The 19,471-nt window shown below is 43.3% G+C and overlaps 1 protein-coding gene across 1 annotated transcript; it reads left to right on the top strand.

Annotated features, from left to right (window-relative positions):
* The first annotated feature begins 2,750 nt into the window (after positions 1-2,750).
* Positions 2,751-19,151, top strand: LOC136648025 (vitamin D3 hydroxylase-associated protein-like). The gene is made up of 15 exons (XM_066623976.1): positions 2,751-3,030; positions 7,399-7,512; positions 7,845-7,988; positions 8,560-8,693; positions 9,477-9,683; positions 10,161-10,201; positions 11,285-11,409; positions 11,874-11,999; positions 13,135-13,232; positions 14,417-14,516; positions 14,789-14,832; positions 15,952-15,991; positions 16,872-16,980; positions 17,772-17,917; positions 18,020-19,151. Exons 1-15 carry the CDS (start codon positions 2,821-2,823, stop codon positions 18,143-18,145), a joined length of 1,764 nt encoding a protein of 587 aa, XP_066480073.1. The 5' UTR covers positions 2,751-2,820; the 3' UTR covers positions 18,146-19,151.
* Positions 19,152-19,471: the final 320 nt, after the last annotated feature.

Here is a 19,471-nt window from a genome sequence, read left to right as displayed (position 1 = left end):
TTGAAGTTGCTTTCTTGGGAGAAGGGGCTCATTGTGATAAGGCCCAGAAAATGATAAGGTGCCCCAGCACACACTGGTGCAGCAGCTTTATGCCCAGAAAGCGTGCCTGCTCAGTGGGCACTGAAGCAGGAGTTTCAAAGTTGTGCTAGAGCAGGGGTGTCCAAACATTTTGGCAGGAGGACCACATCATCTCTCTGACACTGTCGGGGGGCCGGGGAAAAAAGAATTAATTTACATTTCAAATTTGAATAAATTTACATAAATGAATACATTAGAGATGGAACTTATATGAATGAATGAAGGTCTTGCAGTAGCTCAAGGCCTATAAAAGACCTTGCACAAAGCAAGGCCAGCCTCTCCTTTGCTGCCACTGCTGCATCACAGACGTGCAACAGCAAGTCATGGAGGGAGCTCTCATCCCACAGCTCTGGTGAGAGGTTGAACAGTCGTCCTCACGCTGAGAGCAGTTGCGTCGGGCCAGCATGGGCTCCAGCAAGTCTGCGGAGGGCCAGAGGCTCAATGGAGACTGGGGGCTCCCCAAGGGCCAGATTGGGAGCACCCAAGGGCCACAAGTGGCCCCTGGGCCAGGGTTTGGTCACCCCTGTGCTAGAGGAAAGGAAAAAAAGTTGAAAAGGAGAAGGGTGCAAGTGGCTACCAGTCCTGGGTTCTGACTTGGCACTGTGGTTCTTAGGTAGTGGCTGGAAAGGGGATGCCTCATGCAGCATTGGCAGGTCAATGAATGACAACACCCAATGCAACGCGGAGGACCAAAGGCACTGGGCTACTGTGGCCCAGCTTTTTACACCTTTTCTTTAGCCATAGAACTGTATGGGATCACACCCAATGCAATGCGGAGGACCAAAGGCACTGGGCTACTGTGGCCCAGCTTTTTACACCTTTTCTTTAGCCATAGAACTGTATGGGATCTTTCCTGAGGTGAGATCATCAAGGAACCCTCTTTTGCAACTTGATGTCCTTAGATTCTCAGCTCTAAATGGATGCTTCTGTTGGCTTTGCACCCTAGTAAGGTGCTCAACCAGCACTAGTGGCTCAATTAGCATGAAGACTGAATTCAGTCATGGAGTTGGTGAAGGCAGCTATATTGGGGATTCTACTTTACTCATGTTAATTTTTTTTTTTTTACTCTCCAAGTCAAGAAGCTCATAGGATGCGGCTTTTGTTCACAGGTTCAAATATGCAGTGAAAAGAAAGGTGTGGTGACACATGGAATTTTCAAAGTAACAAAAACCATGTTAGGCTTCTTCGAACTGAGCCTGCTAGAGTAAGGAGGGGGGAGAGAGAGAGAGAGAGAGAGAGATTGTTCTGACAAATTAAGCATGGCTTTGCTTTGGGCCTGTAGGGTCTGGTCTGAGGCTTCTTACCATTGGTTCAGCTCAAGTTACATATGTTACTGGCTTGGGTTGTGTTCCCCTGGCAGGCACCTAACACCATGCACATATGTATATAAATACATTATGCATCATGTATTTGCAGTGGTGTCACTAGGAGGTGCAGAGGGTATGGACCATACCAGGTGACACCCTTGGTGGGGGTGACACCATTACTGGGCAAAATTGTGAAAATCTTGAATAATACCATCATGTCATTCAATGGGTAATTGAAACTGTTGAAACATCTGTATTCTTTCAAAAGCTATAGTCAAATAACCAGAAAAGAAGAACACTAATGCCTCACGTAACAAAAACTGATTTCCTTAACTCAAAATCGACCAATGTTCCAAGAGCCAATAAGTTGTTATTGTGACACAATAGGGAACCAGTAAGGTGTTAGTATGAGTCTGCTCTCATTTCCTTATATCGGAGCGAATACTAGAACTTTTATTCAGTTGTGTGAGTGTGATCACGTTGGCCACTGGTTTTTTGGTTACTGATTAGTTTGGTGACCTGTACTGTTCTATAGTAAAATACAGGTTGAACCTCATTATTCGCGTGGGTTCCGTTCCAAGCACTCACATGGATGTCAAAAAACGCACTATAGCAAATCAATTTAAAGAACAAAGTTTCTTTGCTCCAGTGATTTAAAAACAGCCTTGATGACCTTTTGACTCTAAGATAAGAATCATTAAGAAGACCATCCATCAGTCCTCCTCCAAGCGCTTCACTCAGTCCTTCCCTTCACCAATGCAAACGTGCTCAGGGGGAAGGAAGGGGTTGCCTGGAGAGAAAAGGACTGATGGATTGTCAGCCAGCTGCCCCCCTCTCATTAATGAGGCTATTGTTAAAGGACTGTTCAGTTTTTAAAACTGATTTTAAAGGGATGCATTTTTTTCCCCTTCTCCAGGGGTCAGCAGGTTCCTTCTCATTTGCAGTGGCCATTCTTGTTGAGTCATATCTGTGTTTAAAAAATCCGTATATAAATAGGTTGAACCTGTAAATACAATAGTGATGCCTCTGAGTAAACAAGATACAAAAAAGTTTCCAGGCAACACCATGTATGAATTTTTAATGACATCCTGCTCCCTGACCATGATAAAGATGGATATTTTGCTAGTAAACAATAAAAGACTAATCAGTGATCTGTCAGGTGCTTGTGTTCTAGTGAACATTAAGTTCCAAAGAACTTAGTCTAAAGATCAGTTTTTGAGATGCTTTGGGAGGAGTTTAGGCCTGAGTTTGAAAGCTCTCCCCTGCTTGGGAAAAGCTCCCAAGCTTTTAAATAACTGAGCTGCAAGTGTTTAAATAGCACTGATAGCTTTAAATAGCAAGTTTAAATAGCAAGTGTTTAAATAACACTGATAGCTTAAATAGCACCAGCTCCTGCCTGTTTCAGAGACAGCTCAGGAGGAAAGGAAGAGAGGCCATGATCCAGGAGAAGTTGGGAGAGATACTGCCCAAAGATGGAATAAATCCCCCAGTTGTTCTTGCCCTTGCCTGCAGCTCAGCTGCAGCAATTGTCATATGGAAATGGATGACGCACAAAGGTATCCAGAGGAAGATGGACGAGGCCCGACAGTGGCGAGATGACAGCCTGGAGCAAATGGAAAAAGTCATTTGGAAGTTTAAGCAGAAGGTGAGTGGGTGTGGGGGAAGAGAAGTCTCTTCTGTGTTGTTCCTCACTATTCCTTGACATGCATCTTTTTATGAGCTAGCAGTGAGTCAGCTTGTGTCCAAGTCAATCACTAGGACATAGCCATGGCAGCTATATTCTGTTCAGTGGCATTTGGGAATCTGATGCGATGAAGTGGTGTGCCTCTGACAATACACAGGATCTTTCAACATTGAGTAGCCGCAGGCCATTTATACACTAGTAGTGCATGTCTGTGTGTTTCCAGATCAGTGTGTATACTTTTCAGGCAAACTTGAGTCTAAGCACCTCTACAGCATTAAGTTTAGTAATACCAAGAGTTGAACAAAGTATTTTGGAATGAGCGCTGGAAACCATGAAAATGTATAGAGGGCTTTAAGTAGAGAGACTGCAGATTTCAGGTCTAAATGTTGCAGTTAAAATTGGGCAATTTTAACAGGAAAGTTTTTACACTGTCATTGGGATATGAGGTTTACAGCCCAATTCTAACTTGTGCTGGAAGCTGGCAGGCCTGCCCTGTATCCAATGAGAGGCTGGGGCCAAATGCGGCTCGTCCTGGGGCAAAGGGAATCATTGCCCCTTACCCCAGATAAAGCCTCAGCAATGGGGCTACTTGGATCTGTGCCACCTCAAGAAGTGGTGCAGATCCAAGCAGCCCAGAGCTGCCCCAGGCTGCCTGGGAACGGTGTAAGAATCTGGCACAAGTGCTGGATCCTGGGCCCTTCCACTGCCCGCCCTCCCCTGAAATGCCTCCCTCCTGCCCTCCAGATGCCTATGCTGGCCTGGAAAGGCCGGCACAGACTTACTGGTCCTGGGGCTTGCTCCGGCATGTGTCCCTCAGGTCAGCCTCCCTGACTCACAAGCTTTTGCAGATGTGCCTTATGGCACATTTGTGACAATACAGGGCAATATTTGCGCAACATTTGTGCAATACAAAGCAAGGGACTTGTGCCAGGCCAAGGAGCGCTTAGGATTGCACTCTTGGACTTTTTTTGGTAGACTTGTCCAGGATAATTTAATAATTCACCAAGAAATTCTTGATTGTCGTGGATGTTGGGTTGAAGTTTAACAAATTGGGTAGACCAAGTTTGCTTCTGTCATAAACGGATTTGTTTTTCAAGGTCTCTTCAAGAATGGGCAAGATAAGTTTTCAGATACAATTCCCATACCTTGGAGCCTGTGCTTGAGCAGGAGTTCTGTTGTACTGCTAGTAACAAGATCCTTTTCTTAATAGGGATCACTTTGTGCCTATAAAAGTGTGACTGAGCATTTCAGTCAAATACTTGTAGCATGGCAAGGGCAGCTAAGAAAGGGCCCATCTTATTCCGGTGACTGAACAAACCATGGTTTTAAAAGTTATGAATGAGACTACTATGCCCGTGTGCTTCCTCCTCCTCCTCCTCCTCCTCCACTCCCCTCACTGCCTCTGTCCTGGCATGAAACTGTGGCTTTAAACATCTTGGTTCGTAGCTCCAAGTATCTTCGAAACGCAGTCATTGGCTCCAAGTATCCTCTGAACCCAGGAGGAGTGGTTTGCAAACCACAATAGCAACACAGAGCATAATTGTGATTGAGTGGTTGGGGACTGAGGCTTTTAGGCTGCCACCATGCATGTATTTAAGCTTCTTGTTTGTTTATGCATAAATATGATTTCCTGTTTCCAAAAGAAATACAATCAAGTGACTCCTAAACACTTGGATGGAACTTTAATGCTGACTGGCTTGTGTGTGTGGAGTTTCACTCCAGCTTCAAAATATAGAATTTCATTTTAGTATACATATTTAAAATGTGTCCCAGATGTTTCCAAGACTTGAAATCTTATTTCCTCTGGATTCTAATTATGACTAGTTTGGTTTCTTTGTCTCCTGAACCTAAAATCTTGCCAAATGTGTCAGAACTAGGGAGGGTGAAAAGAACTGTCTGGAACTGCACTTTACTCTCTAGCCTTAGCTGGCTTGTGGTATCCTTGCAACTTAAGAATATAGTTTAGTGTTTAACGTACTTGGTTAATATCCCAGCATTGCTTGAGGTGCCTAAAAGTTGCCCCTTCTTCAAACATGCTCTCATTTGAGCAAGTCCCAGGTTTTAGAAAAATTCAAGACAAGAGGCAAGATGCCTTTTGGACAGTATCAATGGGACTTAAGAACATAAGAACAGCCCCACTGGATCAGGCCATAGGCCCATCTAGTCCAGCTTCCTGTATCTCACAGCGGCCCACCAAATGCCCCAGGGAGCACCAGATAACAAGAGACCTCATCCTGGTGCTCTCCCCTACATCTGGCATTCTGACTTAACCCATTCCTAAAATCAGGAGGTTGCGCATACACATCATGGCTTGTACCCCATAATGGATTTTTCCTCCAGAAACTCGTCCAATCCCCTTTTAAAGGCGTCTAGGCTAGACGCCAGCACCACATCCTGTGGCAAGGAGTTCCACAGACCGACCACGCGCTGAGTAAAGAAATATTTTCTTTTGTCTGTCCTAACCCGCCCAACACTCAATTTTAGTGGATGTCCCCTGGTTCTGGTATTATGTGAGAGTGTAAAGAGCATCTCCCTATCCACTCTGTCCATCCCCTGCATAATTTTGTATGTCTCAATCATGTCCCCCCTCAAGCGTCTCTTTTCTAGGCTGAAGAGGCCCAAACGCCGTAGCCTTTCCTCATAAGGAAGGTGCCCCAGCCCCGTAATCATCTTAGTCGCTCTCTTTTGCACCTTTTCCATTTCCACTATGTCTTTTTTGAGATGCGGCGACCAGAACTGGACACAATACTCCAGGTGTGGCCTTACCATCGATTTGTACAACGGCATTATAATACTAACCGTTTTGTTCTCAATACCCTTCCTAATGATCCCAAGCATAGAATTGGCCTTCTTCACTGCCGCCGCACATTGGGTCGACACTTTCATCGACCTGTCCACCACCACCCCAAGATCTCTCTCCTGATCTGTCACAGACAGCTCAGACCCCATCAGCCTATATCTAAAGTTTTGATTTTTTGCCCCAATGTGCATGACTTTACACTTACTGACATTGAAGCGCATCTGCCATTTTGCTGCCCATTCTGCCAGTCTGGAGAGATCCTTCTGGAGCTCCTCACAATCACTTCTGGTCTTTACCACTCGGAAAAGTTTGGTGTCGTCTGCAAACTTAGCCACTTCACTGCTCAACCCTGTCTCCAGGTCATTTATGAAGAGGTTGAAAAGCACCGGTCCCAGGACAGATCCTTGGGGCACACCGCTTTTCACCTCTCTCCATTGTGAAAATTGCCCATTGACACCCACTCTCTGCTTCCTGGCCTCCAACCAGTTCTCAATCCACGAGAGGACCTGTCCTCTAATTCCCTGACTGTGGAGTTTTTTCAGTAGCCTTTGGTGAGGGACCGTGTCAAACGCCTTCTGAAAGTCCAGATATATAATGTCCACGGGTTCTCCCGCATCCACATGCCTGTTGACCTTTTTAAAGAATTCTATAAGGTTCGTGAGGCAAGACTTACCCTTACAGAAGCCATGCTGACTCTCCCTCATTGCATTGTGACAATTAAGACCATTATTGGTGCTGGAGGGTTTAATTTTTTTAACATCCCAATCCTAAGCTTGTCTACTCAGGAGAAAGACCCATTGGGTTCAATGCAGCCTACTCTCAGGAAGGTATGGATATTAAAGCACCCTAAGTAAATGGTAGTTGGAGTGGCCCTTCTGTGAATCAGAACCATGGTGTGGGGTAGAAGATTGTTGCTCCTCTTATGATCCAAGTCAGGATCAGGCCCCTGCAGTTGCTATTTGTCCAGGATGAAATGCTTTCACAGAAGTCAATGGGAGCTTCCATTGGGGTAAACAGCAGCCGTGGGGGTCTGATCTGGATTGGAGCCCAAGTGAGAACAGAGAGTTAAAAAAAAAACATAAATAAACAAAATCCTTTCCCCCAAACCATGATCCTGATTCAACTGCTTATTTGCTGAGGAAAGTCCAGCCTGTCTCCCCATAATGGTAATGTTCACTTTGGCCCTTATCTACTGCAGTTCAAAGTGGAGCTTATTTACTAATTCAGTGCCCCACAGGAAAGCTCACATCCTAATGGGACTGTATGAGGATTTCTTGCAAAAGGCAAGTTCTATAAGAGTGTCTGTGTGTGAAGCTGTGCTTTTGTCTCCTTTTCCCTCAAAATCCCATCATGAAGAAGGACTGTGCAAGACAAATGAATAATGTCCAATGGAATTCTTCTGAGTTTTCATCCTGGCTTCATAAGTTTGACCTTGTAACCTAAACTCTGCAATACCTTTACGATTCCATGCAGGGGGCAGGGGAAGCACTCCTAATGTCTGAAGAAATCCTCTGCTTCCTTTTATGCAGAACCCTGAAGTCCAGTCTGAATTTATCCTTTCCTTGCCACTAGTGGAACTGGCAGAGAAACTGAAGGAGGAATCCCTTTCACCAGAGAGTGTCCTGTTTACCTACATAAGCAGAGTGAGTGCATTGGGGTTCCCAAACTCCTTCAATAGGCAGCCACCTCCTGTATGTCTTTTGAACTCCAGTAACTTGCTTATACTTTTTTCTGCATTGTCCTCATCAGTCCCATCAGTCGGATCCATGTGTCAAAATAGGTTTGTGTGACACAGGAAGGGAAACCTAATACAGTATGTGACAAATTTTGTAATCATCCAGAAGCGTTGATAAATGTTGGTCTCTTGAGAGCACAGGGGGATTCTCAATTTTTTTAAATATTTGCTGTTCTTCTGCAACCTCCATTTTTTTCTGTTACTCTTTTCTCCCTGATGTTGCCTCTTCTCTGTGGCAAGGCTCTGCAAGTGACCCGGGAGGTGAACTGTGTGACGGATTTTATTCATGGATGTGAGCAGCAGCTCCAGGAAGTGAAGAAGCAGAAGGAGAAAGGCTTGCTGTATGGGATTCCTGTTAGCATTAAGGACCACATTGGATGCAAAGTAATTGTCCCTTTACCTTTACATGCTTGTAGTAGCCACTTGCCTTGTAGTGATCTGTGAGTGTGTGAGACAGGTGGTGTTAGTTAAAGAGGGAGTGTAATCTAACAATAGGTATCTTGCAGGTTCAGCTAAACCATAAGGTGTTTGCTGTCCAGCTCAGGACATTGAGAGAAGCTGTTCTAGAACATCTCCAGGGAGCATTCTAGACATCTCCAGGAGGTTTGTGGTGGGAGGAAGTACATTAATCTCTTGTCAGGAAAAGTAGGGGAGAGAGTGTGCACATACAGTTGACCAGACAACCATCAAGGGTGGGGAAATTACTCACTGTTCCATAAGGCATGGATAGCAAAAAAATTAGCTCTTTGCTGACACACCATATGCTGTCTTTGAAGAAGGGTAAATGGATGTTCCAGTGGTAATTTCATTTCTTGCAGGTTCCTTAGGTCAGGAATGATTTTCATACTATTTTACCAACACAATTTAATTGTTTTGCTCTTCCTTGGCAAAGCTAATAGCTCTAGACTTATTCATCCCATGTTATCTAACCAGTTGTGTGTGTTCTCTCTGAAAGGGTCACATCTCCACAGGCGGTCTGGTGCAGTTTCTCAACAAAGTGGAAGAGGACGACAGTGTGATTGTGAAGGTTTTGAAGAAACAGGGGGCAATCCCATTTGTGAAAACCAACGTACCCCAAAGCATGATAAAGTATTCTGATTCTCTTTGCAAATCACTCTTACTTACTCTCTTTATCAATGTGAGGATCATAGGGCTGAAGAAAAGCTTGAGAAATTGAGACTGTTTAATTAGGAGATGAAAGAGGACAGAATGAAAGTTGATACAATTATGAACCATTCAGAGAAAGAGACTTGAGAAATTATTTTCTCAAAGTTCAAGAATTTGGTGTCCTCCAGTGAAAGTGGCAAAGGGTTTCTGACAGTTTAATTTTGGAAATTTACAATCACAAAATGTCATAGCAATCTAATTTAGAACCCTCAGAAGGGAACATGCGCATTTATGAAAAGCATGTTTATCAATGGCCATTGGCTGAGAGAGAGAGAGAGAGAGAGAGAGAGGTGTCAACAGGGCAGTTGCGTCTTGTCTTAGAATATAGGAACCTGCTTTACCTAGTCAGATCATTGGCCTAGCTCAGCATTGTCTACGTTGATTGGAAATGGCTTCAGGTCTTCCTACATGGGTCTTTTACAGGTCCACCTGGAGACACCAGGGATGATTTGGGACTTAGTGCATGCACAGCATGTGCTCTTCCACTAAGCTGTAGCCCCAACTGTTGCATTGTTCTATGTGACCCCAATCATGCAAATTTTAATTTTGTGTTACTGTTTTCTCAGTTGCCCTTTAAACTCCACATCTCCCGATACTATTTCCATGCAGTTTCTCTTTGACTGATGGCTTAATGTTTTGTTATGGTGTAAGTCAAAATACTGATACAAAACATTAAAGAGTCTGCCTACTTTCCCACTCATTTAGCTATGACTGCAGCAACTTAATCTTTGGGCAGACCGTGAACCCCCTGAACCACAAGAAAAGCCCTGGTGGTTCCTCTGGAGGGGAAGGGGCACTTATCGCAGGAGGAGGATCCATCTTGGGCTTTGGAACAGATGTTGCCGGGAGCATCCGCCTGCCTTCCAGCTTCTGTGGGCTTTGTGGACTCAAACCAACAGGTGGTCGGCTGAGGTAAGTTATGCAATCTTCACTGGACTGCCAAGTAGATAAATAACTGAGCAACTAAAATGTATTGCAATAGGAACAGTGGGATAGGCTTGAGCTGGGAAAAATTGCATTGTAAATTTGCAAACCAAACGTAAGTAGTATGTTTCAGTCTGTGAAGTATCCAACAATTTGTACTTGGATCTTTAGGTAATAAATTTTATTTTAATTCATTTGTTGTTATGTTTGTACAAATTTCTATATTCATCACTGCAGAATGATCAACATTTTATATTCAACTCTTTCCTTTTCCTCTTTCAATCAAGTCAGCATCTTTGCAATTCTGAAAAACAAAAGACATTTCCAAGTTGCTTCTAAGTTGAAATGGCACCTTTTGCTTGATCTGGATGCATGAATATGATATGTATGTGAGGGATAACTGTTTTCTTCCATTATGGTGTTGGCTACAATTCTCTTTCCCTCTCTTGTTTGCATATTTCACAGCTTTGTTGGCCTTGAGAGCCCTATAGCAGGCATGAAATCAGGTGAGTAATTAGTATCCATCCAAACAGGCAAGGAAACCCATAATCATGACAAGATGTGCTTTTCTTGTGTTACAGGAATTTGCTGTATATTCTAAATATCAGGAGAGCATTTCTTTGAGGTCACTTTACTGACTTTTATTTGAAGTGTATGTTAGATTGGGCAGGAGGTCTGGTCTAGAGGGTTGAGCCTCCATTTGCCTGAAGATAACATCCGAAGGTCGCCAGTTCGAGGCCACCGGCACCATGCGACCTTCAAGCAGCTGACAAGCTGAGCTGAGCTACTCCATCTGCTCTGAGCGTGGGAAGATGGAAGCCAGAATGTGCGGCCAGATCATGAAAGAAACATCTTGAAATTTGTGGTTTCTTGAAAGATAGAAACCTTCTTTCAAATTGTAAAAATCCCTACGGGGATTTAAATTGCCTGCCTGTGTAAACCGCCTTGAATAAAGTCTAAGGAGAAATCTGAGGACCAAGAAAGGCGGTATAGAAATACCTGTATTATTATTGTATTATTATTAGATTCTTTTAAAGCAACGGAACTATTAGCCTGGGTTCAAGTGATCCCACAGAATTGACTGATAGCACAAGATGTTGTGACATTGTTAAAACAAAACCATTCTTGACCGGTTAATGTTTGGATGACAGGCTGCCTAAGTTACTATGTAGTTGCCCATGCTTCTTAATTGAAAAGCATGACAGATACAAAAAATTAAACTTCATTAATCTGGTCTTCTGGTGACCAAGGTATTTATTTATTTATTTATTAGACTTATATCTGCCTTTCTCCCCGAAGGGCACCCAAGGCGACTAACGATCAAGATTAAAATACAATACAAAGTAAAATACAAATAAACATTAAAAACAAAAAACTATTAAAAACGATTAAAACAAGATAAAATACACATCAGTCAGCAAATAAAAATATAATCCAAGGTATGGATTATAGTTTATTCTCATCAGTCTTAATTTCAGTGGGTGTTACATACCTGCCTCTGTTACAGACAGCTTGGGGCTATTAAGAATAAGTTTTCTTGCCTATGGGAGAACCAACCAGCTAATAGAAATCCTTCCTTTCCTGTGCAGTTACAACAGCAATCGGCCCAATGGCTAAAGATGTGGACAGCCTGGCTCTGTGCATGAAGGCACTTCTATGTGATGAGTTGTTCCACTTGGACCATTCAGTGCCTCCCATGCCATTCAAGGAGGAGGTAAGTGGGGCCACCAAGAGTTTCCATCCTTAGTTGGGGCTGCATTCTTAAACATACTTACTAGGTAGTAAGCCCCATTGAACACAGTGAGGCTTGCTCCATTTTCAGTGCCTTCTTATAATTTTAATCTTGCACCACTCAACAGACATGCAAAAAGAAATTTCTGTCTTAATTTCCTTCTCTAGCAAATAAACTATTCTAGATAGTTTATTTGCTAGAGAAGGAAATTAAGACAGAAATTTCTTTTTGCATGTCTGTTGAGTGGTGCAAGATTAAAATTATAAGAAGGCACTGAAAACACTTTGGGGCCAAATTTAAATCTATATTCTGTCATTTTATAAATGTATTGACCTATACAGCAGAAGCCATTACACTGAAACAAGCTATAAACATAGTTTATATAAATGGCAGGAAGCACCTTTACTGCTTCAATGACTATCAGTAAATCTCCTTCCTTATTCCAGGTTTACACCAGTACAAAACCTCTGAGGATTGGATACTATGAAGATGATGGATATTTCCAGCCATCGCCCAGCATGAGAAGGGCTGTTCAGGAAACCAAAAATCTTCTGCAGGCAGCAGGGCATACAGTATGTTTAAAAACATTCTTTGCCCAAGATTTAGCTTAGAATTCTGTTCCCATCATTGACATTTGTGCCCCAATCACCAGCCCACAAAGACTTTTCCTATTTGGAGTTCAGAAAATATGCTTTTTATGCGCACATAAAAAGCCTAGCCTTCTCTGCTATGTATTCATGTGAGCAAATATAATGTGTGAATTGGGCAATCATGGACATGGTGCAGATTGCAGGAAAGATATAAATTTGGGTAGTAGTGGTGGCACAAAGATTTGCCAAGTTCAGCCATTGGGCAGCACAACTCTAACTTGCGTTGGAACAGGCAGGCCGGCTGGCCTGTGCTGTATCTAGCATACTTCAAGCAACTTGGCCCAGGGCAAGGGGAAATGCTTTCCCTTACCCCGGAGAGAACTGCTGCAGCCCCAATGGGTCTACTTGGATCTGCGCTACCTAAAAAGGTGGTGCAGATCTGAGCAGCCTGGAGCCACATTGCTCTGCCTGGGAGTGGGGTCAGGATCTGGTACAAGTGCCTGATCCTGCTCCCACCCTCCTGCCACCTGTCCATGGGCCTGCCCGTTGCCCACCTTCCCTCTGCCCTGAAATATCTCCTCTCTGCTCTCCCCATGCCCCCCAAGAACTCCACCCCAGCTGAGCCTGACCAGCTCAGACTTACCCATTGTCGGTGCAGGGAGACTAAATGCAGCTTCTGCAGGGCAGTGTACCTTCTTGCGCTGGCCCATCTGATTCCTATGAAGGCACAAACGTGCTTTATGGCATGTTTGCAACCTTCCCAGGCCAGCGCAAGGGACTTATGCTGTTTGGATTGCGCTCTAAGAGTCATTACATACATGACAACTGTCCTACATGGGTACATCATAGGAAGCTTCCTTATGCTGAGACTATTTGTTCACTGGGGTCAGTATTGTTGACACAGAGCAACTCTCCAGGATTTCAGAGAGAAATTTTTCTCAGCCTCAGCTGGAGCTGCCAGAGATTGAACCTTTCTGTACTGAAACGGTCTCTTTTGTCAGAAGACTTTAAGATAGCTTTCTAAATGATTGAGAACAGAATCACTGTACACAATCCCTTTAGATAGCACGTATACCGTCTACCCTCTCAAATAAAAATAGCTATCTCTTTCACACAGCTCATCGCCTTTGTTCCTCCTCGACTTAATTACGTAGTAGATGAACTCTTCACCAGAGGCCTCTTTTCTGATGGAGCAGCAACTTTGGTGGACAAGTTGTAAGTAGCCTTCCTAGGTATGACTGGGATGTGATAGTTCTGCTTAAGGAGTTGCTGTTTGTGGTGTTGCAGAGCTTGATGTTTGGGATGGATTTTGAGACGTAAGTCGGCATGTTACTAAAATTAAGCATTAATTCACTAAAAGGTAATTGAAAAAAAAATGGAGAGTTCTGCAAACAAACAAAAAACACACACATACACATTCAGATGGAGTTAAGAAGATGATGAACCAACAGTGGTTTCAGGAAAATTAGAAGCTGCCTAATGATGCACCAGGGATCAGGTCAGTGGTCTATTTTGCTTCGGCTGGCTATTCTGACTGCAGCAGCCCTCCAAGGCCTCAGACAAAGGTCTTGCCCAACCCAGCTGAGAGAACCGAGAACGATTTCACTAGAGATGCCATAATCTGTACCTTGGACCTTTTTGCATTTGGAGCACATACTCCTCTGCCGTATAACCCAGGAGACTGAGGATTCATTGACCAAGTATGAACTTATCTGGGACCTCTAAAACACAATGTATACTTCTCAAGAACCTGCGTTCTGTGCCTGGTAGTGCACTTAGCTGAGTGGTGCAACCTTAAAGAAAATGCACAGATCTATGTACTGGAGTTGGGTAACTGCACCCAAATGGCTCCTCCCCTGTTTTGTTTTGATGAATTCAGCCCACACGACTCTCGATAGTCTTTGTCTTTTGGCCAATGGTTAGCATACGTATTTGGTATTCCTGAATGGTTGATCCTAAACATGCAGTGGCGTCACTGGGAGCATGTGGGCTGCACTGGGTGACAAGCATGGGGGGGGGGGATGACAGGCACAGGGGGTGACATCACTACTGGCCAAAATTTTTAAAATCTGGGTATTATTCAAAAATAATACCACCATATATCAATTCAAACAATAATACCATCCTGTTATATATCAATCAATGCGTAATTTAAGGCAGAATGTAATGGAACAAACTGCATTGAAATATCTCTATCAATAGTTGTAGCAAAAAAAAAAATAGAAGGGGTGGGGCAATAGTTCATTGCCACGCCCAGTCTGGAGCATTGTCCCACTCACTGCACGGGAAAAAGTTCATCATAGGGGTGACGTGCTGGCCTCCCGCACTGGGTGACACAAACCCTAATGACTCCTCTGTAAACATGGACTTGTTTTTCTCTTTCTTCCTTCATTTCCCAGCAAAGGCGATATTGTGGATCCAAATTTGAAATCCCAGGTTAATTGTTACAGTATTCCAATTCTGCTGAAGAGGATTTTGGCATTTGTTCTAAAACCTGTGGTGAGTAATATATATTGCTCATTTGTTTAATTACAATGGCAGACACTGAAAGATTCTGACGAGCATTGTGTCGGGCTGATTAGGGAGAGGCCACTGGATTGCAGAATGAACTGTAGCTGAGAATGTGTTATAGAAGTGATTAGTCAAAGCAGGGCATGTATGCTCATGGGTAAGCTCAATGAAGTTGGCTGTACTTACAAGTGAGTACAATACGTACATATGATTGTTGGATTCACAACTGAAACCAATGAACTTGTGTTTCTGTCTCCTAGTATCCTCGGATTGCCAGAGATCTCAATGCATTATGTGGAGTTGGGTAAGAGATGACTGATTTTAAAAATGAATGCCATGGTGGCAGTTCTGTAGAATGTAAACAATGCCTTCATGGCACAGAAAGGACAAAAATCATGTCTATCAAGAAGTGTATGCTGGCAGCAAATGACTTTAACAGCTTCAAGTCATGGTCCAAAGACTTATCTATTCAGAGATCTGGGTGCTTTCACATGCTGTTTATCCCTGTAAGAAACTAACTTTGCGTTAATATAGAATGTATATAGTTTTATGGCTATTCTGCTATCCTTTGCACATGGCAGTGTGCTTCTTGGAAAATATCTGGAAGCTTGCAGAGACTGTGAGGCACAGATGCACAGTGTGAGAAGGCCTGGTTCCACATCATTCCAAATGCTGTGTAGCAATCCATTCAATTCTGGTGCTATCTTCTGTTACCATATATAGCCAAACAGGGCCTAGGAGAGGGGGGTAAAGGGGGTAATCTGACTCCTGGGCCCAGGGTCAGAAAGGGGGCCTAGGAGCCAAAGGAGGGGGCCCAGAAATTTCCTGGGATCTGACATTTTCCTATCTAGTCAGACTTGTTGCCCATACGGAGTGCTGGAGACATTACTGATGCCACATGGGTGGGTAGACCTGGGCTCCAAAGACTTTTCCAGCTCTCTACACTCCCCTCACCCTGCTTCACCCCTCCCTGCCCCTATTCCGCTCACTCATCACTACCCTCCCCTGCTTTGTTTCCCACCCCCCCCCCTTTGCAAAGGGGCCCAAAAGAAATTCTGTACCCCCGATAAAATTCCTCTCAGAGGCCCTGTAGCCAAAGAACACTCAGGCTCAAATCCTAACCAACTTTCCAGCACTGGCATAGCTGTCCAAATGAAATGTATGCTGAATCCAGCAGTTGGGTGGCACTCATGGAGGCCTCCTCAAAGGCCTACCTTGGAGCTGCATTGTCCTTATGTTGGTCCTGGAAAGTGGGTTAGGGTTGCGCCCTCAGTAGCACAGTGCTGGTGGTATCATTTGTTTGCATCTTAAAAGCTGATGCACTATGCAACTGATCCATGAATTTTTATTCACGCTGACATACTTGAATTGTTCTCTGCTTTGCTGGGTGGATGTCGGCTCACTGATTCTGTTCATGTTGCAGGTCAGCGCAAAACTTGTGGAAGCATCATATGGCAATAGAAGTGAGTTTCCTATCCTCCATAAAGTACCAGTGGACTTCTGAGGCTTCATTTTATAATTGGGTTGTGGTCCAATCTTTCAGACAAGTGTTATCTATGCTGCTATCATCTTTGTTGAATGTGAGATGAATTTTAATTCAAGAATCCCTAACACACAAAGCAACTCTAAAACGTTGCTTCTGATAGCTCTCTTGTACTTGGTAATAAGTGTATTGCCCAAGTATGAAGGACACAGAGTGTATGTTCTGGTTTTCATTTTGAACAATATTATTTGAATAAAATCTTCATACTCTGGGCCGGTGGTTCTCACACATTTAGCAACGGGACCTACTTTTTAGAATGAGAATCTGTCAGGACCCACTGGATGTGATGTCACAACCAGAAGTGACATTATCAAGCAGGAAAATTTTTAACAATCTTAGGCTGCAATCCTTACCCAGCAGTAAGTCTCATTTACTATCATTGTTGAAAGAATATACATAGTAGCTTGTTAAAAGTACAGGTCTGTAACATTTCCCCAAAGGCAGTCACATACCACGGTAGCATCAAGTCTAATATATTAAAAATAAAATATTGAAATGAATGGGGACCCACCTGAAATTGGTTCACAACCCACCTGGTGGGTCCCGACCCACAGTTTGAGAAACACTTCTCTGGACAAAGTGTAAGTTTTGTACATTGGTATCCATCGGTGTGGGTGTGTAGGCACACAAATACAGGAGAAGTAGTGGTGGGGCTGGTTGTGTGAAACTATAAAATAGAGCTTGTTTCAGAATTGGCCACTAGGTGGCAATGCAACCATACAAATTAAAAAGAGCATGCTAGAGTTTGGAAGGCAAATCAGATGGTACTAAATAATTTCATTTACGAAAACTTATTCTAGATTTATGGTCAAGAATTCCTTGCTGAATGGAGGAAACTGAAGCTGGATGTTGTCCTCTGTCCTGTTTTGGGTCCTGCTTTTAATGAAGGCTACCCTGGAAAATTGTTTGGTACTATCCTAGTAACGCTTACAATCTAATGTGGTTATACTGTGTTCTGTCTGTCTGTCTGTCTGTCTGTCTGTCTGTCTGTCTGTCTGTCAATATAATATTTACATTAGTGGCAGAAACGTTGGTTATCCTCTTTCTCAAATTATAATAGAACCTGAACCACTTTGGAACCTTTCACATATCAAAGGAAATAGGTTTTCCATTTGATTATAAGTAACGCATTATAAGTAACCTGCAGAGCCTGATGGCAAAGGTCTAGAAATATATAGCCTTGTGGCCTTATACACAGTGACTTGACAGTAACTCCCACTGAACTCAATGGGGCTTATTTCTGAGTAGACATACATAGTATGTCACTTTTAACTGGCACACTTTGGGAAATAAAGGAATTTTAATGGAAATGTTTTTGTGAGATTGAGCAGTTCAAGCTTATCACCTGTCAGTAGTTTGCTCTTCTTTTGGGTTTTCCACCCTCTTTATTAGCTTTTTATTTTATGCTATAAATGGAGTAAGTTAATTAAACAGTCAAGAGTAGCATTTCCAAAGGAATCATGAGATTAATTGGAAAAACCCAATTAACGTGTTATGGATCAAGGAAAAAGGACCATAAAAGTCCAAAATCTGTATGGAGTTGGCCATAACTTTTCCTCTGGTTCACATAGCCCTGTTTTCCCACCATGTCATGATTTACCTTTAGGCTGACCAATCTGAGGGAAAAGAGGCTGGATGAATTTTCCAGGGGGTCACAAGGCTTTTTGATCATCACACTTAGAGTTTCTCTGCATTTGCAGCTGCAACATCGTACACCAACTTGTACAATGTCCTGAACTTTCCTGCTGGGGTTGTGCCAGTCACCACTGTTACACGGGCTGATGAAGAAGAGCTGAAGCATTACAGAGGGCACTACCGTGACCCTTGGGACAAGCGCTTGAAAGAGGTGAGTGTGCGATGACCAAAAGCGTCTGCATGTCTTTGCCTGTGCTGCTGTTACCTGAGGATCCCTTGTGACTTTGAAATGTTTTCTTCTTCTCTGTTGCAGGCCGTGGAAGGTGCTGTTGGGCTCCCAGTGGCTGTCCAGTGTGTGGCTTTATCTTGGCAGGAGGAGATGTGCCTTCGGCTCATGAAGGAGGTGGAGATTGTTGTGCACAGGAGAACAACTGCCTAATCTGTCGCACTGGGCTGCAGCAACCGTACAGAGAGAACAATGTAAATTGAGCCTGTGGCAATTAGAGCATCTTGTATGTCTCCATTTCTAAAATATGTTATTGCAGCTTAGGTGATAGTAGTTCAATACCTCATACCCAGTGGGAAGCTGTTTGTAAGACTTGGGCCTTAGTCATAAACAGCAGGTGTAGTGGTAAACATGTGTCTGGACAGTACCACTTCAGACCATCAGTAGAGACTTGCACAACAGAATGCTTCTCCACGTATAAAACTAGATGTGAAAGATAAATGCAGGGATGTCCTCTCGTAAGGCAAAGCATTCAGTCATGTGAGTTCCCACCTGCCCTCTGAAGTAGTACAGTTTAAACACAAGTTTGCCATCTTGGTGGCTTGTGTGTGTGTGTGTGTGTGTGTGTGTGTGTGTGAGAGAGAGAGAGAGAGAGAGAGAGACCTGAGCCCAAAGGTTCTCACAGATGAAATTGCTAAAGGGAAGATGGCAAGAGACCTGCTGCATGGTTTTCCGCAATGAAACAGTTAAATTTTTTAATAACAGAGATATTTGTACAGCGAATGAACAAAACTTGGGATCTGAAGGAATTCTAGCACAGAATTCTGTGCACTCCAGCACAGAATTTCACTTGGTGTGGGGATGGGAACATATGAAATGGACAATGGAACTGTAGATAATGTTAGTGAGTAGAATATAGGAGCAGAACATTGAAAACAAGAGGGGCAAGAAAGGTAGAATGGAGGTAGCCCAAAATTGTGGAATCGAACTCCTAAATTGGGTTGATGGAAAGCAGATGCTGTTGATGATGGCTGGAATGAAATGGGATTTCTCTCAACTGGGGAAAGAAACAGAATCCATGATAGGGTGGTGGGTAGAATTTTTTGCCTGCCAGGAAGAAGAGATAGAATAAAACATGGGTTCAGATGAGAAGGACACCTTGTACACCAATTTACTTCCATAATGCATATGCATTCATAAATAAATCTTCTGCAAGTCATCCCTAAGAAGCATCATTTCACTACATTTCTCACCTATCATGATTTCAATAAGCATTGAAGCACTTCTTGAGAATGAAGGTTTTTGAACCAGGGCTTGGGGAGATATTCTGTGGAGGTTTGCAAAAGAGTACAAATTGGGCAGAAGTTGCTTTTCTGACAAGACAAATCTTGTCCCCACAAATTGCCAACAGCATAGCACAAACACACAGCCAAAAAAACTCAAACTTTGTGGTAGAGGTGGCATAAAGATGCTCTCAACATGTGTGTGGTCCATGGAAAAAAGTTCCCTGCCTTCTGGTGGCAGATTAAAATGAAAGGC

Source organism: Tiliqua scincoides, chromosome 4 (assembly GCF_035046505.1).
Source record: "Tiliqua scincoides isolate rTilSci1 chromosome 4, rTilSci1.hap2, whole genome shotgun sequence".
In the NCBI taxonomy this organism is placed as follows: Eukaryota; Metazoa; Chordata; class Lepidosauria; order Squamata; family Scincidae; genus Tiliqua; species Tiliqua scincoides.
This window is presented reverse-complemented; position numbering and strand designations above follow the sequence as displayed.

Bases quoted from the DNA above. Each gene is read 5' to 3' on its own strand.
- LOC136648025 (XM_066623976.1), top strand. From the start codon at position 2,821: ATGATCCAGGAGAAGTTGGGAGAGATACTGCCCAAAGATGGAATAAAT. The intron at 8,694-9,476 runs GTATTCTGATTC...CCACTCATTTAG, and splicing joins GTACCCCAAAGCATGATAAA to CTATGACTGCAGCAACTTAA. The intron at 12,000-13,134 runs GTATGTTTAAAA...TCTTTCACACAG, and splicing joins TGCAGGCAGCAGGGCATACA to CTCATCGCCTTTGTTCCTCC.